Source organism: Hypanus sabinus, chromosome X2 (assembly GCF_030144855.1).
Source record: "Hypanus sabinus isolate sHypSab1 chromosome X2, sHypSab1.hap1, whole genome shotgun sequence".
Taxonomy (NCBI): domain Eukaryota; kingdom Metazoa; phylum Chordata; class Chondrichthyes; order Myliobatiformes; family Dasyatidae; genus Hypanus; species Hypanus sabinus.
Window position 1 is genome coordinate 38,205,638 of NC_082739.1, and position 25,505 is coordinate 38,231,142.

General features: G+C 42.8%; 1 protein-coding gene across 2 annotated transcripts in view; it reads right to left on the bottom strand.

Moving 5' to 3' along the window:
* robo3 (roundabout, axon guidance receptor, homolog 3 (Drosophila)) overlaps nt 1-25,505 on the bottom strand; it is a 315,506-nt gene that overhangs the window by 126,254 nt on the left and 163,747 nt on the right. For both annotated transcript variants that reach the window (XM_059957275.1, XM_059957274.1), the window contains 2 exons: nt 22,900-23,024; nt 17,013-17,181 (listed from right to left, as the gene is read on the bottom strand). In XM_059957275.1, coding sequence (XP_059813258.1) covers nt 17,013-17,181; nt 22,900-23,024 — 294 coding nt within the window. The remainder of the gene's footprint in view (nt 1-17,012; nt 17,182-22,899; nt 23,025-25,505) is intronic.

Below are 25,505 nucleotides of genomic sequence, written 5' to 3' on the forward strand. Positions count from 1 at the left end.
CACTAATCAGGAGTACTTTGTGTGCACTATTCCTTCCTGATAGACCGTGGTCATCCCTCACTCACCGTATTACCCTGCGCAAGTACTTTAACCTGCAGCCCTCGTAACCTGCCTAACTCTGTGCTTCATGCTAGTGCACTAGCCTGCTGAATGTCTTATGCTGCAACGATGGCTGGGGTTCAAAGGAACTTTGAAAAACCCGGGGTCCGATGAAATAGTGCTGCAGCGTGTTGAGCCAGGTCCTCCCAGTGCCAGAGATCAGCGTTCAATCCTGCCTCGGTGGAGTTTACACTGGGCAGAGATTAACGTAGATATAATGTGAATGGGTATCTTGATAATTGGAGTAAATTCTATTGCAAAAGGGCCTGTTTCTGTGCTATACAACTCTATGGCTATACCTCAAGTTCTACAAATATAAATTGTAAGTTGCATTTTATACTGTTTTATGCTTCTTCGGAAAGCTGACATTGTTCACATTTGTCACAATGTAAGTCTTGGCCTTTCGGTGACCAAGCGTCCCATTTATCATCTTCTGAGGCATTGGGGGACACCTGCAGTCAGGTACTGATCCTACTTCTCCCTTTTTACAGGGATCATTTCATTTGAAGATGCCCATTACCTTACAAGTGCACTTCTCAAGGATCTACATTACTCAGAAGTCCCTGGACAAAAACACAACGTCAACGAGAGTTGAAACTGTGTGCGCTACTTGATGGGGATTATCTGGAAAAAAAATTCAAGCGCCAGTTTTGTTTGAAAACTGAAAGAGCCCAATGTCCGGAAAGACCCTATATTGGGATGCTTCTGGAAGAGATTTTGTTGCAATCAATGGGAATTGATTATACAGCAATAAGCAGTAACACTGTGAGTAATGAGATGGAGTAATTGTTAAATAGATTTCAGTCCAGTGAAACTGCAAACGACCAAGCATTAAACTGCAGGGTAGTCAAGAAATAACAAGATTACCTCGACCCTTAATAGTCCCTTGCAACAGCTCCATTTCATGCCACTATACTTGGTAAATAGGCATTTTGAAAGATGTATTATTACTAAACAATGATATGTTTAATTATTGCTTTGTGTGAGTGGGTTGTGCACAGTAGGGGGAAACGTTAGCATCATAATGATACAGCATGGAAACAGGCCCTTTGACCCAATTCATCCATTCCAACTGTTTTGCCCCGCCAACTGGTCCTCCCTGCCCACGTTGGGTCCATAGCCCTCTAAACCTCTTCTATCCACGTACTTATCTTGATGCCTCTTAAATGCTGCTAATGGCTTACCTTAACCATTGTTTCTGGCAGCTCATTCCAAATGCTCACCGCGCTTTGTGTGAAGAAGCTGCCCCTGATGTCCTTCTCAAATCCTTCACCTCTGATCTGAAACCTATGATCTCGAGGCTTTTAGCACCCCCTGCCCTGGGAACAAAGGACTATGAGCTTTCACATTTCTTATGCCTCTCGTGATTTTACATACTGTATGTCTATCAGCTCACCCTGCAATCTCCTTTATTCTATCTTTCCTATAACAGGCTGACCAAGGTTGCACACAATACTTCAAGTGCAGCCTTATCAATGTCTTATATAACTGCAACATAACCTCCCACCTCCTGTACTCAATGACAAAGTAAACCCGCATGTCTCAGAACAATAAATATTCACTGATGTGCACTCAATGACTTCAAGGACACCCTGAGTAGGACAAGTGATATTTTGAGCATTACACTTGGAGAGTAGATTTAGAAACAGATATACTGGACTGAGGGAACTGCCAATGTCTTCCAGCATGTGAATTTTGTTCCATGTCCTCTAATGTCACAGTAAGTGCAACTCTTTCCATAAACATACTAGATTTGTTATTTTAGCATGTTATTTTAAGCTTCTGAAAGAAAGTTGAGAATCTGACTACCTAGAATTTTTGAGTGGGAGAAGAGTTGTACTCTGAATGTTGGAGGACAAGGGTCTAAAGAAGGGAACACACTGGCAGGCCTGAAATCCTTAGAAAATAAGAATAAGAGACAGGAAATGTATTGCTAATATCAACAAAGTAAAGATACACGATACAAGATAAACTGCCTGTCATAACCCACAAGGACTTGTTCAACAGTACCTCCCAAATCCAAAGTTATTCACCCTCAAGTTGGACAAAGGTGAGTTTATTTATAAAGAGGAATTGAGAAGAATGGAACAATCTCATTGGAGATTAGAAGAGTGAGAAGTGATCTTCCAGAAATATGGATAATTCTGAGGAAAAATGGCAGAATAGATGCAGAGTGGACATTCCTCCTCCTGAGAACAGCTAGACATGATTTCTGGAAAAGGGAGGTAAGGAAGAATTTCTTGTCTCAGAGAGTTGTGAATCTTTGGAATTCTCTTCCATGGAGAACTGTGGAGATTGAACAGGACAGTTCAATTTTGGATGGCAGGGGAATCAGGAAGGTAGGATTAGTTAGGAAAATGGAGGTGAGATCAAATTCAGTTCAGCCCTGAATGGTGAAGTGGGCTGAAGTGACCATATTGGCTTCTCTGGGTAATAAATTCTGTCCTTATGAGGAATGCCCACATGCCAGAATGAGCTATAAATTCAACTTAAATGTTGATGCATTTATGACCATGACAAAAGGATGAACACAAGACAGGCAGCGTCCTATGGCAAATGGCACTCACCAGTCCAGCTGCCATGACAGGGAGAAATCTAGTTCCTTGAATGTGAGATGTGACCATTCTTTCACCAGCATCTCCTCAACTATGTTGCTATTGTGGTTTGTTTTGCTGTTGAAATAAAGTCATGCACAGTTTGACAGAGAGAGTTTACACACAGGTAGTTCAAGCTCATCGGAGGATTCTCAGACTCAGCTACCCTTAAATGCTCAAGTTGTCATGGCAACCCAAGCTTGCATACAGATGATATGATCTATTGATTTTATTTTATAAAGGTCAGAGTAAAAGTAAGGTTAATTCTGTAAAATACAGTACCTCATCCACTTCGCTCCTTCCTAACGAGGATAACTCCTCATAAATGAAAATAATACTGAAATGCAGATACTAAGAATCTGAAATAAAAACTGAAAATGCTAGAGACAAGCAGCAAGTCTGACACTATATATCAAAAAGGATGCAGAACTAATATGTCCCCCAAAATGTTATCACAGGTATTGTCCAACCCGCCTGGTTAACTGCTTTACCCATGTGGAAAGTTACTCAGCTAAGTAGTAGCAAAAAAGAATTGCTTTATCACCGAAGAATTTTTTTAATGAAATGCTTCAAGGTGTACTATCACCTAGTAAAGTGGCCACTGAATTTATGTCTGTGGTCTTCAGCTGTTGTAGCCTATCCACTTCAAGGTTCAGCATGTTGTTCTTTCAGAGATGCTCTTCTGCACATCAATGTTTTAACACGTGGTTATTTCAGTTACTGTCACCATCCTGTCAGCTTGAACCAGTATGGCCATTCTCCTCTGACCTCTCTCATTAACAAGGCAGTTTCACCCACAGAACAGCTGCTCATTGGATGTTTCTTTTTTGTTTATCACATCATTCTCTATAAACTCTAGAGACTGCTGTGCATGAAAATCCCAGGAAATCAGCAGTTACTGAGATACTCAAACCACCCCATCTGGCACCAACAATCACTCCACGGTCAAGGTCACTCAGATCACATTTCTTCCCCATTCTGATGTTTGCTCTGAACAACTGAACCTCTTGACCAAGTCTGCACATTTTTATGCATTGAGTTGGTGCACATGATTGGCTGATTAGATATTTGCATTGTTGAGCAAGTGTAAAGGTGTACCTCATAAAGTGGCCACTCCAAAGATCACCCATATGATTGTCTATGCAATCAAGATGAAGGCAGTAACGTAAAAGAAACAAAAGAATTGTTCTTCAACTGTAGAAAGTCAAATGGAATCAGGTACATGTCTAGATGAAGATATACAATATCTGATATGATAAAATGCTGATGGGACGAGATTGTCACATTAGGTGTTTTGAGACGGTGGTTTCTGGAAGAGATTCATACTGATAATAAAGTCATTTGAAACCTGAAGACAATAGCCGTAGATGCTATTTATTAAATAAACAGCTGAAATGTTACTAGATATGTCTACCGCCAACATTAGAAAGCCAAGCACCAAAGGCACTTTCATAGGAAACACGCAACAGGTCAGGCAACATCAGTGGAAAGAGAAACAGAGATAATGTCCTGCAAAGGGTGTCAGACCTGAAGCATTTCCATTTGCATGGGTGATGTCTGACCTGCTGAGTATTTTTTTTAGCAGTTTCTGTTTTTATTTCAGATTTCTAGCATTTGCAGTTCTACTTTTTTTTCCCATATTCCTGTTGGAAATGGTGGTGACGCCTTTTCAGGGAGCACAGTGCCTACGGTAAGACGGTAATCGAAAAGTCTGTGCTAGTGGGCAGTCATATAGAATGCATCGAGGTGAACCAAGTGGGGTTCTATGCTACAGGAGAGCAGCTTAGCGAACTTTTGAGGTCCCTTTTCTCCCATCGTTGCTTACCAGAAGAGTTAGACTAAGAAAATGGTCCTGCATTTTGCTTATTTCTATTTTGGCAATTTATAAAGCAAAACGATGTAAGCACATACTTATTTTCCCATGTTAATCAAAGATGTAGCAAATAGATCAGCAAGAATTGTCAAAGTAGTATGGAAATGATATCATAGGGTAACTCAGATTTAACAAGCATATGTCAATTAGCAAATTTCAGTTTGATGACACATTTCATTATGGGTTATAGATCTGTTAAGTACACCAAAGGACTGCAGTATGATTTAGCTAACTACAATCAATTTTAGATGGAAGAGAAGCAATTAAGATGCAGAGAAACTTATATCACAATTTAAGCAAAGCAATATAGTTTGCCTGCTAACACCAGCTAGTAAAAATAATGTTCAAACATGGCATGTCAAAGTAGAATGCAGAATTTGGAGAATTGTGCACGGAAGTGGATAACACCCTCAAGGGTCAGATAAGAAAATACTAGAGTCACGTGACCATGAGGTGATTTCTAAAAGTTGATCCAGTGAAAAGAAGCTCACAAGTTTCCACTGAATTGAGTTACACATGAGCTTCTTTGAGAAGATCAAAGAGATTCATAAAACCTGTAATTAGATCAAATCTGTGAATTTGAATCAATTATTTACTTCAAAAAGAAGTAGCTTTGTGCTTATAGATCTGTAATGCGTGTTCAATGCACAGTGTGGTTAAAAAGAATTGAATAAAGGATATCTGCAAGTTTTAGCATATCTCTGTGTCTATTACAGATTTAGTATATTACAAACACTAGATGCAGAAAGATTAAGAATCAACATATACATCATACTGTTCATTCCTAGATGCCTCCTGAAAGGCTGATACACGTTCCACTTGGACCAGCTCAAACAGGATATCTAGGGATTGGTGTAAAGAGTTCAACTTAGGCTAATTATAAAGGAATGACTGTATTTATACAGAACATAATCGTAATGTCCCGAAACTACTATTATGTAGGCAATAATATAGGCATGTGTCAGCAATCCTGCTTCTAAGATCATGCAAACCAGATGAGGCTAAATTAAAGAAAGAGAACACAGTACAGAGGCAATCTCCCTGCATTTCATTTCCTGTATTCATTTATGGCACTAATTATTCCCCATCGATTTGGAAGCAGTGACAGGCCAGATGAAAGCTCACACTCAATTGGAATTCCCAGCAATAGTCTGCAGCCCGGGAGGGTGGGGGGTGCTAGGGAAATCAATCAATGTAAGCGGCTGGCTCCGGACAGAGGTAATCCAGGGGAGACCTGTCATCCTGTCAGCGATCACAGGCTGTGCTCATCATTCAGAATGCCAGAGGGGCTCCCGTATCCTATCAGATCCAGGAGGGCTAGCCCCAGATCACTTGGGCTGACACACAACTGACATGCTTTTAGAAGAGGGTTGCAGGAACCCAGGTGATTCCTCTGAGCAGTCCTTCCAGTTTGCTACTCCGTTACATTTCTTGAGTGGTGCTGTAATGTCTTTTGACAACATCAATTAGAGCTTCTGATGCTGACATTGCCAGTGCTGTGGTCCAGCCTACCTGAGCAGCAGAGTCAGGAAACACATTGCAATTCCTGATTATGAAGAAACCAGTGGATATTCAGAGAAAATCAATATCACCATTTCTTTCTGGTACCTGAGAAGGAGCGATGAAACCTGCTGAGTTTTTCCAGCATTTTGCTTGTTGCTCCTTTCCAGAGGCTTTCTGCAAAGTTATTTCTATCCTGCAAGGAATCTAATTGCCATGAGTTGCTCTAAAACTATGATGGAGAGCAAGCCTTCCATGTTCCAACCCAATTGACTTGACGATGCCCACAAATGACAGGGAAGGACCACAGTCTTGGACCTTCTGCTACAGGACATGGATGGCCGAGTACAGCAAGGAAGCCCATCAAACACAGGAGGGTGTATCACCAAATGAGCCACTGGAGTGGCAATGGCACTACATACAAAATAAAGGTGTTAACACGACTGAATATATTGATCAACTGGCATTAATAATGTAAAGAGTTTCCCCCTTCCTTTCCACTCCTGATAAAGGGTCTTGGTCTGAAATGTCAGCTGTTTACTCACTTCCACAGATAATGCCTAACCTTCTGAGTTCCTCCAGCATTTTGCGTGTGTTGTACTTTTTATTCTATTGTATTTTTTTATTATGGCTATTTTTATTTTTTATTATTTTTATTTTAGAAATAATAAAAAGAAATTGGATTGGCTCTACCCATGAATACGGCCTGGACTATTTGAGCAACCAATCAGGTAATAAGATTAAAGAGGGCATCTTGGAGAGTTAAGGAATTACCTGTCATTTACTGAAACCTTAGTTTGAAACCAGATTAACAACCTGTTGAACACAAAATTCTTTGACATCCGTTAATAGTTTAACAATCAGGTAATGATACACTACTTCTGTCAGACTAAGGTCAGGGATGGCATGATTGAGGAGAGAAAGTTTAAGAGCAGCGAGCGGGGGCAATCAGCACATTTTGTGCGCCGCAGTCCTGAGGAGGCATTGGATTGAGTAGCAGAAGAGAGAGTTTAAAAGAAGCAAGCAGAGGCAGTCGGCACATTTTGGACACCACAGTTCCCAAGGAGATGTCTTTGCAGAGGGACAGTGACTTTAAAGGAAGCAAGCGGGGGATACAGCACATTTTGCGCACCACTGTTCGTGAGGGGACATTGGACTGCGCAGAGGAGACTTTATACATTTTGCATGCAGCAGTTCCTGAGTAGGCAATGGATTGTGTAGTGAGAGAGTTTAAAAGAAGCGAGCGGGGGGCAGTTGGAACATTTTGCACGCCACAGTTCCCAAGGAGACATTGGATTGCGTAGAAGAGCATTTAGCAGAAGCAAGCAGGGGTAGTTGGCACTTTTTTGCACCACAGTTCATGAGGCGACATTAGATTGCATAGTGTGTCAGCAGTTGGCACATTTTGTGCACCGTGGTTCTGGAGGAGACATTGCATTGCGTAGAGGGAGAAAGTGTTTAAGAAAGCTAGCAGGAGCAGTTGGCACATTTTGATCACCAAGTTTCCAAGTAAAAATGGTGTTGTGTAGAGAGAAACACAGAGTTAAACAGAAGCAAGTGGAGCCATCAGCATATTTTGCATGCCAAAGTTCACAAGCAGACATTGGATTGCATAGAGGGAGGGTTTAAAAGAAGCGAGTGGGGGTACTTAGCTCATTTTGTGTGCAACTGTTCCTACGTAGACCTTGGATTGCGTAAAGAGAGAGGGAGTTTAAAAGAAGTGAGCGAGGGCAGTTGGCGCATTATGCGTGCCACAGTTCCCAAGGAGACATCGGACTGCACAAATGGAGAGAAAGTTTAAAAAAGAGCAAGCAGGTGCAGTTGGCACATTTTGCGCCACACAGTTCCCGAGGAAACACTGGATTGCAGAACAGCACAGAGAGCTTAAAAGAAACGAACAGGGCAGTTGGTACATTTTGCGCGCCACAGTTCTGGAGGAGACATTAGAATGCGTAGAGCAAGCAAGTGTTTAAAAAAAACGAGCGGGGGCAGTCAACTAATTTTGCATGCTACAATTCCGGGGTACACGTTGGAATGCATAGAGGGAAAGAGAGTTTCAAAGTAAGCATGCACAGTCAGCACATATTGCGCACCACAGTTCCCAAGGGAAATACTGGACTGCAGAGAGTTTAAAGGCAGTGACACATTTTGCACACCACAGTTCCTGAAGAGGCATTGGATTGCGTAGAGGGAGCGACAGTAAAAATGTGTTTGAAAGCGAGCGGCCGCAGTCGCCACATTTTGCACGCCACAGTCTCAAGGAAACATTGGCTTCCATAAATGGAAAGAAAATTTTTTAAAAAGCAAGCGGATGTAGCAGGCAGATTTTGCGCGCCATAGTTCCCAAGGAGACACTGGATTGCATAGAGGGAGAGTTTAAAATTAACTTATGTTGACTTCAGTACATTTTGCACACCACAGTTCCCGAAGAGACAATGGTTTGCGTAGTGGGACAGAGAGCTTAGAAGAAGCGACTGGGGGCTGTCAGCATATTTTGCATGCCACAGTTGCAGAGGAAACATTGCACTGCATAGAGGGAGAGTGAGTTTAAAAGCGAGCAGGGACAGTCAGCACATTTTGCATGGCACAGATCCTGAGCAGAAATTGGACTGCATTGGGGGAGAGAGAGTTTTAAATTAACATATGGGGGGCAATCAGCACATTTTGCCTGCCACAGTCCCAAGAAGACAATGGATTGCACAGAGGGAGATTTTATAAGAAGTGACCAGGGGTAATTGGCACATCTTGCATGCAACAGTTCATTAATAGACATTGGATTGCATTGTGGGAGAGAGGGCTTAAAGGAAGAGACTGGCGGCATTGGCACATTTTGTGCAACAAATTTCCTGAGGAGACATTGGATTGCGTAGCAGGAAATTCTAAAAGAAGCCAGTGGGGGCAGTTGGCACATTTTGCGCACCACAATTCAGGAGTAGACAACTGATTGCACAGAAGGAGAGAGAGCTTAAACGTTGTGAGCAGGGGCAACTGGCACAGTTTGTGCACCACTGTTCCCGAGGAATAATTGGATTCTGGAGAGGGATGGAGAGATTAAAGGAAATGAGTCGGGGTATTGGCACATTTTGCGCGTCATTGTTTTTGAGGAGACAGTGTAGCGAGAGAGACAGTTCAAATGAAGTCAGCAATTTTTGACCGCCACAATTCTCGAGGAGACATTGGATTGCATAGAAGGAGGTAGAGTTTAAAGTTAGTGGATGAGGACAATCGGTACATTTTGCACGCCACAGTTCCCGAGGAGACTATAGGTTGCATGAAGGAAGGGGAAGTTTAAAGAAAGCAAGTGGGGGCAGTTGGCATATTTTGCATGCCACAGTTCCTGACGAGACATTGGCTTGCATAGAGGGAGAGAGAGTTAAGATTAGCGTATGGGGACAGTCGGTACATTTTGCCCACCACAGTTCCCGAGGAGGCATTGCTCATGTGTAGAGGGAGAGTGAATTTAAAGTTTGCGTACAGAGCAGACGGCACATTCCATGTGCCACAGTTCCTGAGGCAACATGGGATTGCATGGATGGAGAGAGAGTTTAAAATTATCGGGGGTGGGGGGATATCAGTCAGCACATTTTGTACGCCACAATTCTCAAGGAGACATTATATTGCATAGAGGGAGAGAGCGGGTGCAGTCGGGCACATTTTGTGAGCCACCGTTTGAACAGACATTGGCTTGCAAAGAGGAAAAGTTTTTAAATGAACTGACCAGCTTAAGTTGCATGCCACAATGCCCGAGCAGACATTCGATTGTGCAGAGAGAGACTTTATAAATGAAGTGAGCAGGGGCGGTCGGCAAATTTTGCGCGCCACAGTTCCCGAGGAGAGATTGTGTAGAGCAGAGACAGTTGGCACATTTGCACACCACATTGGATTGTGTAGAGGGAGGGAGAGCTTAAAAGAAGTGAATGCAGCAGTCGACACATTTTACGCGTCACATTTCATGAGGACACACTGGATTACAAAGCAGGAGAGAGAATTTAAAAGAAGAGAGCAGGGGTACTCAGCTAACTTTTAGCGCCACAGTTCCCGGGGACACATTTTGGCTTGCGTAAACAGAGAGAAAGCTGAAAAAAAAGCAGGCGGGTGCAGTCGGCACATTTTGCGCACAAACACTGGTCAGGAGGCATTGGATTGTGTAGAGACAGAGTGAGTTTATAAGAAGTCAGCGGGGTCAATCAGTCAGAATGCACACTGCATTTCATGAGTAGACGTTGGATTGTGTAGAGGGAGACCGAGTTTAAAGGAAGCGAGCAGAAGTCGGTGCTTTTTGCGTGCAACTGTTCCCAAGGAGAGCTTTGCTTTCATAGAGAGAAGGAGCATTTAATGCAAACGACTGAGGGTAATCATTTTGCGCGACCCAGTTCCTAAGCAGACACTAGCTTGTGTAGAGGGAGAGAGAGTTCAAAAGAACGAGGGTAGCCGGCTCATTTTGCGTGCCACAATTCCCGACTTGATACTGGATTGCATAGAGGAACAGTGGGTTTAAAAGAAGTAAGCACTGGCAGACAGTACACTTTGAGCGCCACAGATCTCACACAGACATTGGATTGTGAGGCAGGAGAGTTTAAAAGTGAGTGGAGGTAGTTGGCACCTTTTGCACGCCACATTTCCCAAGGAGATATTGCATTGCATAGTGAGACTGAGATAAGAGAAGCAAACGGGGGCAGTCGGCATATTTTGTGCACCATAATTCCCAAGGAGACATTGGATTGTGTAGAGGGAGAGTGAGTTTATAAGAAGTGAGCGGGGTCAGTCAGCACATTTTGCGCGCCACAGCTTTTGAGGGGAAATTGGACAGCGTAGAGGGAAGGAGCATTTAAAGTAAACATGAGAGAGGAATCGGCACATTTTGTGTGTCACAGTTCCTGAGGAGACACTGGCTTGTGTAGAGGGAGAGATTTTAAAAGAAGCAAGCGGGTGCATTTGGCACATATTGCATGCAATATTCCTCGATTGACATTGGATTGAGCAGCAGGAGCGGGAGCTTAAAAGTAGAGAGTGGGAGGAGCTGGCACATTTTGCTCGCCACGATTCCCGAGAAGTCTTTGGATTGCATAACAGGAGAGTGAGTTCAAAAGAAGCGAGTGGGGGCAGCCGGCAGATTTTGCGCGGCACAGTTCCGAGGAGACTTGCATTACGCGGAGAGAGTTTAAGACAAGCAAGCAGGTCAGTCAGCACATTATGCGCACCACAGTTCCCCAGGAGACACTGGCTTGCGTAAATGAGAGAAACTTTAATAAGCTCGTGCACCATAATTCCCAAGGAGACATTCGATTGCATAGCAGGAGAGCTTAAAAGAAGAGAGTGCGGCAGTCAGCACATTTTGTGCAGCACAGTTCCTGAGGACACATTGGATTGCGTAAAGGAAGAGGGAGTTTAAAAGAAGCGAGCAGGGGCAGTCAGCACATTTTGCGTGCTAGAGTTCTAAACGACACACTAGATTATGTAGCGGAGAGAGTGAGCGGGAGCATTTGGCATATTTTGCACACCACAGTTCCCAAGCAGACATTGGATTGTGCGGGAGAGTGTTTAGAATAAGCAAGCGTTGGCAGTTGGCAAATTTTGTGCGCCACAGTTCCCAAAGAGATACTGGATTGCGTTGAGGGAGGGAGAGCTTAAAGAATTGAGCAGGGGCATCGACATATTTTGTGAGCCGCAGTTCCTGAAGATAAATTGGATTGCATAGATAGACAGTTTAAAAGCGAGCAGGCACAGTCGGCATATTTTGTACCCACAGTTCCCGAGGAGACACTGGATTGTGTAGAGGGAGAGTGAGTTCAAAAGAAGCGATCGGGGGCAATTGGCACATTATGGATGCCACAGCTCCCGCGTAGACATTGGATTGCGCATCATTAGGCACTTGGCAAAGTCCAATAAAAATAAGTTAGGTGTAAGTGGAGTGGTCATTGAGTGATTGTGTCAGTTTTAGAGTGGGGAGTTGAGCCTTTGTCTCATCAAGGTTTTGGCAAGGAGAGGCAGAGGCAGTAGGTCGATCTTTTTTGTTATTTATTCTTTCTTCTTTCTTATTGCACACTTAGAACAGCAGAGATGTCAGGCAGGATAGTGGAATACTCCTCTTGTGCGATGTGAGAAGCTAGAGTGACCTCCAGCGTCCCCGATGACTACACTGCAGAAGTGCATCCAGCTGCAGCTTCTAACGGACCGTGTTAAAGAGCTGGAGCTGGAACTAGATGAACTCCGGATCATTTGGGAGGCTGAGGGATTGATAGACAGGACATCCAGGGAGGTAGTTACACTCAGGTAACGGTATGACCATCAGGGGAGAGAAAGGGGAAAGGCAGGCCATGCAAAGTATCCCTGTGGCCGTTACCTTCAACCACTTTGGATACCATTCGATGGGATAACTTAGCAGAGGAAAGCCACAGCAGTTAGGTCTCTGGCACTGTCTAGCTCAGAAGGTATGTAAGGAGAAGAGACAAGCTGTGGTAATAGGGGGTTCATTGGTTAGGGAAGCAGAAAGGAGATCCTGTGGATGATATGTTGCGACTCGGTGCTAGGGTCAGGTATATCTCAGAATGAGTCCACAGTATTCTTAAGTGGAAGGGTGAGCAGCCAGAGGTCCTGGTCACTTTGGTGCCAATGTCATGGGTAGATAGGGTGACGAGGTCTTGCAAAGTGAGTTCAGGGAGTTAGGTGTTAAGTTAAAGGGTGGGATCTCCAGGGATGTGTCCTCAGGATTATTACTTATGCCACGTGCTAGTGAGGTCAGAAGAAGGAAGATCACACAGTTTGGCACATGGCTAAGGAGATGGTGCAGGAGAGAGGGCTTCAGACTTCTGGATCGTAGGGCTCTCATCCAGGGAAGGTGGGACCTGTACCGAAGGGATGGTTTGCACTTGAACTGGAGGGGGATGAATATCCTGTGAGGTTTGCTAATGCTTACACGGAGTGGTGGTGTTCAAACTAGTGTTGCAGGGGGATGGGAACCAGAGAATCAGAACAGATATTGGAGTGGATATGGAGAAAGATGTTGTTAAGCCTACATGCAAAGTCAGGAATCAAAAGGTTGAGCATTCTGGCACTCATGTTCTGAGCTGTGTATATCTCAATGCAAAGGCGGATGAGCTTAGGGCATGGATCAGCATGTGGAATTCCGACATTATAGCCATGAGTGAGAAGTTGCAGGAGGGGTGTCTCAATGTTCTGGGATTCCATTATTTTAGCTGTGATTGAGTGGGAGGTATTAAAAGGGGAGTGATGACATAACTAGTCAAGGAAAATGTCATGGCAGTACTCAGAAAAGACAGACTGGATGGCTCATTTCGTGAGGCTTTATGGGTGGAACTAAGGAATAAGAAAGATATAATCACTTTAATTGGAATATACTACAGGCTACCCAACAGTCCATGGGATATAGAGGAGCAAATTTGTAGAGAGATTGCAGACTGTTACAAGAAGCACAAGGTTGTGTTAGTAGTTGATTTTAACTTTCCACATATTGACTGGATGGGAAAGAGTTTGTCGAATGTGTTCAGGAAAGCTTCTTTAGTCAGAACATAGAAGTCCCAACTAGAGAGAGTGCAATATGAGATCTCTTACTAGGGAATGAGACAGGGCAGGTGACAGAAGTTTGTGCAGGGGAACATTTTGCATCTACTGACCATAATGCCATTAATTTCAAGGTAACTATAGAGACGGATAAGTCTGGTCCTTGGGTTGAGATTCTAAATTGGAGAAAGGCCAATACCGATAGTAACAGAAAGGATCTAGCAAGTGTGGACTGGGACAGGTTGTTCTCTGGCAAAAGTGTACTTTATAAGGGGGAGGTCTTTAAAAGTGACATTTTGAGAATACAGAGTTTGTATGTTCCTGTCAGAATAAAAGGCAAGGATAACAGGTGGTTTTTTGAGAGATATTTTGGTCCTGGTTATGAAAAAGAAGGAACTGCACAGCAGATATAGGCAGGCAGGAACAATTGAGGTACTTGAGGAGTGTAAGAAATGCAAAGAACACTTTTGAAGGAAATCAGGAAGGCTAAAAGAAGGCATGATGCTGCTCTAACAGACAAGGTGAAGGAGAATCTTACAAGTTTCTACAGATACATTAAGAGAAAAAGGTTAACAAGGGAGAAAATTGTTCCTCTGGAAGATCAGAGTGGTAATCTATGTATGCAACTGAAAGAGATGGGAGAAATCTTAAATGGATTGTTTGCGTCTGTGTTTACTCTGGAGACTGACCTGAATGTTTCTGGATGTGAGGCAATGCAGCAGTGAGGTCACCGATAAATCCCCAAGGCCTGACAAGTTGCTCCCTCAGACCCCGTGGGAGGCAAGTGCAGAAACTGCAGGGGCACTAACAGAAATATTTAAATCATCTTTAGTGACAGGTGAGGTGCCAGAGGATTGGAGGGTAGCCAATTTTGTTCCATTGTTTTAAAATGGCTCCAGAAATAAGCCAGGAAATTATAGGCCAGTGAGCCTGAGGTGAGTCATGGGAAAGTAACTGGAAGGTATTCTAAGCGACTGGATATACTATGCAAAAGTCTTAGGCACAAATATATAGGGTGCTTAAGACTTTTGCACAGTATTGTATTTGTCAATGTGGAGCGGAGAGCGAGTTTGTAAATCTGGCAGGAGTAAAGGATGCTGGGAATGGTGAGAGTGGAGCACTGCGGGATGAGTGTTGGGCAGGTGGCAGAGGAGGAGTGCCAGGGGCGGTGGGTGGTGAGGGTGCAGACACACTCAGCCCTGAGACACCAGGCAAGGTCATTTAATTCCAAACAATTGGTTTATTGATCATTACAGAACGTCTCTCTGGAGCTTCCCACTCCCTCCCCTCTCCCTTCCCCTTTTCCCAACCATGATTCCCCTCTCCATGCCCCCTTCCCTCTCTCAGTCCACAATAGAGACCCATATCAGAATCAGGTTTTCACATATGTCATGAAATTTGCTTTCTTTTGCAGCAGCAGTACAGTACATAAAATTACTACAGTACTGTGCAAAAGTCTTAGACATCCTAGCTATATATATGTTTGGATTGACAAGGTCTGATTAGGAATGGTCATGGATTTGTGCCTGGTAGGATGTGTCTAACCAATCTTATAGATTTTTCATGGACTTTTGGCCTTTGACAAGGTACCACATGGGTGATTGGTCAAGAAGGTTCACTTCCTTGGCATTGAAGATGAAGTAGTAAATTGGATTAGACATTGGCTTCGTGGGAGAAGCCAGAGAGTGGTAGTAGAGGGTTGCCTCTCTGACTGGAGGCCTGTGACTAGTGGAGTGCTGCAGGGATCGGTGCTGGGTCCATTGGTGTTTGTTATCCATATCAATGATCTGGATGATAATGTGGTAAACTGGATTGGCAAATAAGTAGATGACACCAAGTTTGGGGGTGTAGTGGACAGCAAGGAAGACTATCAAGGTTTACAGTGGGATCTAGACCAGCTGAGAAAATGGCAGCTGGAATTTAATGCAGATAAGTGCTAGATGTTGCACTTTGGAGGACCAACCAAGGTAGATCTTACACGGTGAATGGTAAGGCACTGAGGAGTGTGGTAGAACAAAGGGATCTGGGAATACAGATTCACAATTACTTGAAAGCAGCATCACAGGTAGATCTAGCCATAAAGAACTTCTGGCACACTGCCTTCATAAGTCAAGTTACTGAGTATTGGAATTGGAATGTTATGTTGAAATTGATTAAGACACTGGTGAGGCCTAATGTGGAGCACTTTGTGCAATTTTGGTCACCTACTTACAGGAAAGATGTAAATAAGGTTGAAAGAATACAGAAAAAAATACAAGGATATTGGCAGGACATAGAAGATTGAAGGGAGATTTGATAAAGGTATGCAAAATTATGAGGAGTATAGATAGGGTAAATGCAAGCAGGCTTCTGCCACTGAGGTTGGGCGAGACTCTAACTAGAGGTCATAGGTTAAGTGTGAAAAGGGGAACATAAGAGGGAATTTCTTCACTCAGAGAGTGCTGACTGTGTGGAATGAGCTGCAGCACGTGATGGATGCGAGTTTGATTTCAACATTTAAGCGAAGTGTGGATAGGTACATGTATTGGAGAGGTATGAATGGGTGCAGGTCAATGGAATTAGGCAGATTCATAGTTCAGCACAGACTAGATTGGCAGAAGGGCCTGTTTCTGTGCTGTAGTGGTCTATTACTCTAAGGCTCTAAGAAGCTGGAGCTAAGGTACAGCAACACTTGTGGGCTGCCCCCAACATATCCCTGGGTGTTGTTAACAGAAATTATACATTTCACTGTGTATTTTGATATCTGAATCTGGATAACCTGTGCTGTCCTAAATCAGGAGGAGGGGGTCCTGCTGTAAGTCCATTCCACCTAGGGACGAGATAGAGGACGCAGGGTCTGTGTGGCTCCAAGGAAGTCGGCACACTATATACATATGTTCGTTTCCCAATATCTTAAACAAAATTTGAATGCCTTTCACAACTTTTGTATCACTTTCTGCAGGCCACTTCCAACTCATTAGCTCAAATTCACCAATTAGAGAGATGGCCTACATGAAGATGTCGAAGAAGTGGGAAGTCTCATTTTTGAAATCAACTGTTTTCAACTTAAGTTTAAAGGCTAATCTAAACTCTTACCCTACTACAAAGATGCGGGGTTTAATCTCTCCTAGCTCAGATGACCCAATGGCCAGGAGGCACTGCAGGAGATTTGATCTTGAGTTATTGCTGAGACTGAACGCCTCAGTGCTCAAACACTTTGCAAATTTCAAACAAAGTGGAATTGTGGAATAGAAAAAGCACAAACTTGTCTCAATTTTATCTTCATATTCACAGGACATTCTCCTCAAATACTTGCAATACTTTCCATTATTTCACTAGTTTATCAATGTTCTACCACAAACCTTGTCCAAAGATCAATTCTTTTATTCCAGCACTCACAATCAGCAGGGGAGCTGACATCAAACTCACAGTGTTCTTGGACTTACCATCTTCCACCTCCAGGAGTGCTTTAGACAGGATGCTGCCAGCCACACTGATTGCCTGACACATGTAATATCCAGAATCGCCTGACTGGACATCAGTAATTGTCAGTTCACCTTTTGGAGAGACAGAAAAACGCCCCAATGGCTGAGGCTGGCTGGGAAAAAGCAGGATCTGTAGCAAAGAAACAGATAACATTTTACTGCAATGAAATCCACACTGGAACTGTAATGTCTTATTCAATAGACCTACACACTCTTTCACTTCAGAAACAAGAAATTTTGATGCACAATTTTACCATTTACTTTTCATACCAGTATCAAGAAACAATCACTTGGTCCCTATCTCCAGACAAACTCAACACACAGGGAATTGCTCAATCTTCTAACTTACAAAGTACAACTATAAGAAACAGTTATTCAAAAGCGTTTCATGAGAAACTTGTCATTCTTTGTAAATTAAAAGAAAATTAGCACTACCGTAATATAATTTATTCCCTGTGTGTTGAGTTTGTCTGGAGATAGAGACCAAGAGATTGTTTCTTGATGCCAGTATGCAAAATAAATGCATCTATTATGGACAAAGCTGTTACATATCTAGCACTGAGGCTGTCGCCTGACCACTTATCAAATTAAAATAGGGTCTTTCTTGTCTCGTGTCGATTGGTCAATAGATTTTAAAGTTGTTGTGGTAAAGATGTAGGCTCTAGGATTCCTCTGCAAGCTTCCTAAATGACTTCAGATACAAGTCATAACTGAGATAGCTCTGAAGTTTATTTATGTTTCTGGTGCAAGGGGTAATGAGTAAGTGAGTTCGGAGGGTGAGCTTGAATCAGACAATGTTGCAGCAGACGTTTATGGGCAATCCTTGAGATCCTGCATCAGATTACCTCGACCTCAATCCAACTCCAACCACCAAATAACTCTGCATATAGGTCATATGTAGGTGATGTGTCGGTGTTTTAAAGATATTCTCTCAGTTTATTCTGATCGGTTAAATATTTCAAATCAGGGCATATTAGTGTGAGCAAGTTCTTCTGCAAGTTTAAAGAGCTTAGCTCTAATATAAGCTAATTAAACTAACAAACACAACTAATTCATTTGAACAGGTGGCTGGGTCAGCAATATATTGCAGCTGCAACGCGTGGGAAGTGTTGGACCCCGTTGTGACAGTGATCATAAATGTAGCAAGGGTAGGCTGCTCAGGGTTGATGAGTTCCAAACACTGAGACACCTCAGGTAGGGGGAGAATTACCTGGACACAGTATTTCAGGAGGCAGTCAAAGCCAGGTAGAAAGATGCAAAGGATAATTTCAGAGGAGCCTCAGTCCTCATCCAATAGTTATGAGATTCTTGCTCTCTGGTCTTTACTGCAAGGAGGATGTGCAAACTGTCCAATAATTGGAGGGACAGACACTTAAGTACTGCAAAGACAGGAGTTCCCAAAAGCTGTGCTGACTACTTGGTCCTAAGGTTTAGAACATCTGGCCCAGACAAAGGTGCAAAGGGAAAGATCCAAGTGCAGGGATTTACATAGACTCTAACACGAGTTTTCATACATTGCAAAAGGAAAGATGCTGGCAGTCTTAATGTGCCTAAAAGTGGATAAATCCCCGGGGCCTTAAAATCAAGTGTATCTTAGGACATAGTGAGAAGCCAGGGAAGAAATCACTGGGGCCCTGGCAAAGATGTTTGTATCATCATGAAGTACCAAAAGACTGGAGGGTGGCTGACGTTGTATCTTAATTTAAGAAGGGCTGCGAGGACAAGCCAAGAAACTACAAGCCAGCGAGTGTAACATCAATGGTAGTCGAGTTACTGGAGGGAATTTGAGGCTGTACCGTCCTGTACTTGGAAAGGCAGGCACAGATTCAGGATAGTCAACCTGCTTTGTGCATGGAAAATTGTCTCTCCCAAATTTGACTGAGTCTTTTGAAGGAATCAAGAGGACTTATTAGGGCAGGGATCAGACATTATCCACATGGAAATCAACAAGGCCTTTAGCAAGGTCCTGCATGGTAGGATGGTTTGGAAGGTAAAATCAGATGGCATCCAAGGTGACCTAGCCAATCGCAGAGTTGTTTCTCATACTGGAGGCCCCTGACCAGTGGATTGGTTGTGGGTTCACTTTCTTTATCACAAAGTAGACTTGGTATCATCTGGATGATTTTGTATTGGAATGTAGGTGGCTTGGCGGGCAAGTTTATGGATGACATCAAAATATGCAATGACGAAGGTTATTTAAGATTACAACAGGATCTAGATGAGCTGGGGAAGTGAGATGAGCTGCCGGAAGAAGTGGTACAAGCAGGTACATTTGATACCAAAGGATCAGAAAGACAGAAGCCAAAGGCAGGTGAATGGGACTAATTCAGATAGGCAACTTTGTTGGCACAGATTAGTTAGTTCCTTCAAAAGACTCAGTCAAATTTGGGAGAGACAATTTTCCATGCACAAAGCAGGTTGACTATCCTGTACAACTCAATGAATGTCATGGGAGGATTAAAGTCTCAGAGGGGATGAGTAATATAGAGAGATGAACCCATGGAAACAAAAATGAATGAACAAAAGAATGAGAATTTTAAATCAATGAATTAGCTGGGAGCCAACATGCGTCATGAAACACAAAACATTGGATGAATGTACGTGGAAGGACAGGGGCAGCAAAGTTTTGGATGACTTTGTTTAAGCAGAGTAGGTCAAGAGAAGCTAGCTAAAGCCCATATTCTAGATGCAGGTCTGACTAACACTGAAAGTAGAAAGAAATCTCAAGTTTTACAACAGTACGGTACCTATTTTCCTAAGTGATTACTCATTGGTATGACTGTCAGCCATGCATCAGAGGTGGGGTGAGCTGCATATAACACAGCAAAGAGTTCATTGTGCAGCAGAATGTCAACTTTCTCAATAAACAGCCTATTTCAAAGCTCACAAGAAAAAATAATACTATGCATTTTTCTCTAGAAATGATAACTTCTTCAGCAAAATGCTATGACTTAAGAATAGTTAAGGCATAAAGTATGTGCATAAAATAAACCTCAATCATTTGGAGCAGTAGTCTCACATAGCCTTACTGACAAGGGAATTGGCAAATTATTTCTCACCTGGCTAGATAAAGCGCTGTCAGCAAATTATTTTCTAAACTGCAGCTTAACACTTTTTCTCCACAAAGGGTGGTGCGTATGTGAAGTGCGCTGCCAGAGGAAATTCTAATTACATTGTTTAAAAGGCATTTGACAGATAAATAGATAGAAAACGTTTAGAGGGATATGCTCCGCATGCAGGCAAATGGGACCCGCTCTGATAGACATCTTAGTTGGCATAGAGAAACTGGGTTGAAAGGGCCTGTATCTACTCTACACTGTACAACATTACTGTATGGCTCTATAACTTAGACTGAACCTCCATTGCGGCTTTGTTTGAGGTTCTGTTTTTTTTTCCAGGTGAACCTTCAACCTCAATCCCTCTCTATTTGCCCATCCAAAAACATAATTTTCCCCTTAGATTTCCCTTAAATATATCTCCTTTCACCTATGACCTCTAGCTCCTGTCTCACCCAAACTCAGTGGCAGAAGCCTGCTTGTATTTACCCTATCTATACCACTCATAATTTTACATACCTCTATCAAATCTCCCCTCATTCTCCTATGTTCCAAGGAATAAAAGCCTAACTTATTCAATTTTTCACTATAACTCAGGGCCTGAACTCCCAGCCCCATCCTTGCAAATTTTCTCTGTACTGTTCCAATCTGATATATTTCCTGCAGGTAGGTTACCAGAACTGTACACAATACTCTAAATTAGGCCTCACCAAGGTCTTATGCAACTTCAACATCCTAATTCCTGTACTCAGTTCTTTGATTTGTGAAGGCCAATGTGCCAAAAGCTTTCTTTATGGACTGGTTTTCCTAGGCCCCTTTGTTTTATCACACATCTCAGCGCCCTACCATTCACTGTGTAAGTCTTAACCTGGTTTGCCCTGCCAAAGTGCAACACCTCACACTTGTCTGAATTAAAATCCATCTGTTATTTTTCCCAGTTGGTCCAGATCACTTTGCAAGTTTCAATGGCCTTTTTTGCTGTCATAGCACCGCAGTCCTCAAGGATTCATATAAATCTCCTCCTTCATCTCTTCATGGATCTTTTCCCCACCAGATCTGCACTAGATCTCCTAGATTCTGACTGTAGGAGTGCACACTGCTATTGATTCCATCTGTACTTCAAACAAAGTTGTGATCCAGAATAGATATATTGTCATAGCTTTATGGTGGCATTGGTATCTTGTGTAGGAGGATTAGAAGACACCATAGACCTGTCTTGTAAGTTACAAGCAGGGTAAATTTTCTTAATTACGAAACAGTGAATAAGCAGCACCGTTGCCCATGGCTCCTGGGAGAAAGTGAGTGAAAGACCTTGAATTTTATTCTTTAAAGAATACTTTGTTCAACCTTTGGGAATGATCCTATTAACAGCAACAGGATACTTCTAACAGCTGTGCTGGCTTTACATCATAATATCTTCATTGCCTGGATGTAACAGTTAGCCCCAGAGACCAACTCTCAGGAGCCTAGGCCCGTGCAGTTACAGGAGCCACTTGGTGAGACAGTATTTGCGGAGGCACTCTCTGTGCTTGAGTTCTTAACAGGATCACTCATGTGGAAGTCCAGCAACTCCTGAAAGGCACTTGAAAGCTTAAGAAATCTGTCTCTGCATGCTAAAGCTTAGCATCTTGTGAAAGGTCTCTACAGCCTGCCAGCTGAAAGAAAATCTCTCAGGATGAGTTGCCCTGTTTGTAAGTATGTCATTTGTCTTTTTCCTTTGTGCTCATCAAAACAAAGGATCTATGTGCTGGGAACGGATGCTCTCAGCTCAGACAGACGTGATCGGCATCAATTACATCCATGTGAGGTGGAGGATGGTGAAAGCAACTGCCCCACTGCCAGCTCTCTGCCTCCACCAGCATCCTTTCCACCCCACCAACACCTACCTGACCAGATGCCTGGAAAGAACAGCCACTCCAGCAACTGTCAGATACTTTCTATTTCCCAGACCAATAAACCAATGGCAATAAACCACTCCAAGTGAGTCTGAGGGAAAGAGTAAACAGGAACTTGAGGGGCAATCTTTTTACTCAGTGGATGGTATGTGGAATGACCCGTCAGATGAAGTGGTTGAGGCAGGTATAATAATCAGGCAGAGACAAGCATATAAGGACCAGTAATGCGGCCTTTTGATCTTATCCACCAAAAACTCTGGAATACTCTACTGATGGAGAAAAAGCAGGCTAGTACTACGGAATATAACAAAACACTTAGAAAAATCTACCTTTTAAAAAAAAAATTGGCCTATCTATAAGATTGATTAATGCCTGTTGATTACTTTTATATAAATTGGTAAATTCAATTACATTTTATTCCATATATTTGTCTTAACTTATTGTTTTTAATTTTATCGTGTGTTTTATGACTATATTGACTTATTTTTAATCTATGTAAAGTATTTTGAGCCGGCATCTTAATGTATGAAAGGTGCTATAGAAATAAAGTTACTATTATTGTAACAACATTTAAAAGACAGTTGGTTATGGGCCAAATGCAGGCAACTGGAAGTAACTTGGATTGGTATCTTGGTTAGCAGGGACCAGTTGGGCTGAAAGGCCTCTATCTTATTTGCCTCCAAAAGCACCTCTGGCCGTCTGTTCCAGGTATCTACCACACTGTGTAAAAAAAAACATAGCCCACATATTCAAACTTTCCACCTCTCACCTGAAATGCTTGTCCTGTAGTACTGAGTATCCCTCCTCCCACAAGCATTTCAGATTCTTTGTACTGGTAAGGAACATCATATTACTTGGTTCATATGGCTCCCCTTACTCGACTGGTACAGTTCCTACCTGGCTTCCCTCCTTTTGCCAAAAGACAGCTGGTGGAGGGTTTCCCTTGGTCTCACAGAGGAAGGTAACGGAGCGGCCCTGGGCCACAATCTGGTCACGAGGCCGCACAATGATCTGCGGAGGCACTGCAGTGAGCACAGAAGGAAAGAGCATCACTTTACACATACAGAACTCCAGTAACAAAGTACAGACTTCAGCTGATCACTCCCAGGATACTGTAAACCTCCACTTTTTTTTGTTTTTTTCATGGATTAAAAATGCAGAAATGAAGTTTAATTTACCACAGAATCTCCCCTGACCTTGAAACTTTTCCACTCAACAAATGCTGCTAAACGTTGACATATGCTTACCGGGGCATCAATGCCCCAGTGCTTCTTCAGCAGATTTGCACCAAAGACTGATTTAAATGAACACCTGTCTTTGAGATACAATTTTACTCAAACATTTCATGATAAAAATGTGACACGAGCCTACAACGCTGATTTTTCTATGTGGGAGCTAAATGTGGATCGTCTCTTGGTGATTTCAGCATGGCTTTACCAATGTGACGCAGGCACAACCAGTCAATCAGTCCACTTGGGCTGCAGCCTGCTTATGACGGGTGGCCTGTAAAGGGCAAATGACCTGATAGTGTAGGGGCAAATTACTGATCACAAAATGGCTCAACGAATTTACAATGAATGTGCAGGAGACCCCCCCCCCACCGGAATATAGATATATATATGTATATAGTGTGTGTGTGTGTGTGTGTGTATATACACATTTGTGCTCATGACTGTATATGTGTGGTGTCCATTTGTATGTGGGTGTGTATGTATTTACATAACTATGCTTTTGCCTGATAGTGTGCACGAGAGTGCAATAGACAGCGTGTGTGTGTGAGAGAGAGGGATAGGGAGGGTGGAGAAGGGAGGAAGGGGGAAGGAGGAGAAGGAGAGGAGAGAATGAGAGAAACAGAGAGAATAAGGGGGGGGAGGAAGAAGGGGGAAGAAGGAGAAGAAGAGGAAGAGAGTGAGAGAGAGTGTGTGTGTGTGTGTGTGTATATATATATATATAAAAGGAGAGAGAGAGAGAGAGAGAGAGAGAGAGAGAGAGAGAGAGAGAGAGAGAGAGAGAGAGGGAAGAACGGTGGGGGGGGGGGAAGGAGTCTACAATGAGTAGCCATTTATTTTGATGTCATTTTGTCATTTCTGGTGCAGTATACCAAATTCAATCCCAATATTACCACAAAAGTATTAAACTGCCAAAATTTAGAGTGTGTATTAAAAACACATCAAGGTAAGTGTAGACCCATCGCAGAGGTGTGGATAGAAAGGCATCAAGCATAAAGACAGAGACGAGTACATGTCTGCCCAGACACTGCCAGAGATTCAACCCAATTAAATCAATGTACAGAAAATTGTGTGGCCTTTATTAATGACATGTTCCCTCCATGCCATCTGCCCAGATGAAAACACTCAGTCATCTTATCAGAGAATTTGGCCCATGTTTTCATAAATCAGAAACACATGTAACAAAATGATTACTTGGTGTAGCAACTACAGCAAGGTGGTCGTGATTAAATTGCTGAATGATATAAAGCTCACTTCAGTCTGTATTTTTCATGTTATTAGATTATCCACGAATGCATCACTTTGCAATTCAGAATATGCAATGAGCATATTAACTCAATAGGGACCAATAAATTAGCCAGAGTTTTTGCTGAGTTACTAATTGCCTCTGTATTTCCCTTTCTGTCTCTTGGTTTGGCCCTGAGAACCCACCAGATTGATTGTATCCCGCCATCACGCTTCATTGTAAGAACCTGTTTTTTTTCCTCTATTCTCAAATTCTGACTTGCCTGTTGAGTATTGCAGAATTTATGTTTCAGATTTGCAGCACTGGAAGATCTACAACACTGGGAATAAACACACAATTTCTAAAGGAAAACCTTTTGCTTTCTCAAGGAAAGCAAAAATATTGTCCTTTTGCACAACATACCAAAAAAAACAGTGTGTGCAATGGTGCCAGGAGATGGAGAGTGTAGACGTGTAAAGTGTCTGTACATTGGCACGTGTGTTTTGCACTTAGCCTGTCTGTTTGTGTGCACGTGTTTGTGAGATCAAAATACGAGTGTACGTGGCTGTGCCTTGTGAATGTCCGATGGGGAAAGGCTGAGGACCTTATCGAATTCACTATCCAGCCTCCGCGCAGAGGAAAGGTCGTTTGGGTGATGACCAATCAGCAAGGGCACACCATTTCCCAGGAAAGAGCCAACTAGGGCAGTGCTGGCAGTGATGCTACACAGAAAAATGAAGAAAATTAACATCAAATGAGAAAAATTTAAAATTTTCTACGAACCGAGGAATTATTTTAAAAGCACTAACAGCTTGGAGTGCTGATCTTCCAACGCTTAATGAAGGGGGGGGGGGAACAGAATGAGAAGAGAGAAGGGGATAAATGAAGAAGATGAGGGAGATCCCTTTATGAACCTGTCACAGTAAATACAGCAGAAGAACAATGCAGCTTTGAGTGTGCTGTGCTACCATGAGTAAAAGTTGCTGAAAGATATTGACATCTGGCATACCCTGAGCATATAACTTTGGAGCTGGTTATAAGTGTCTGGT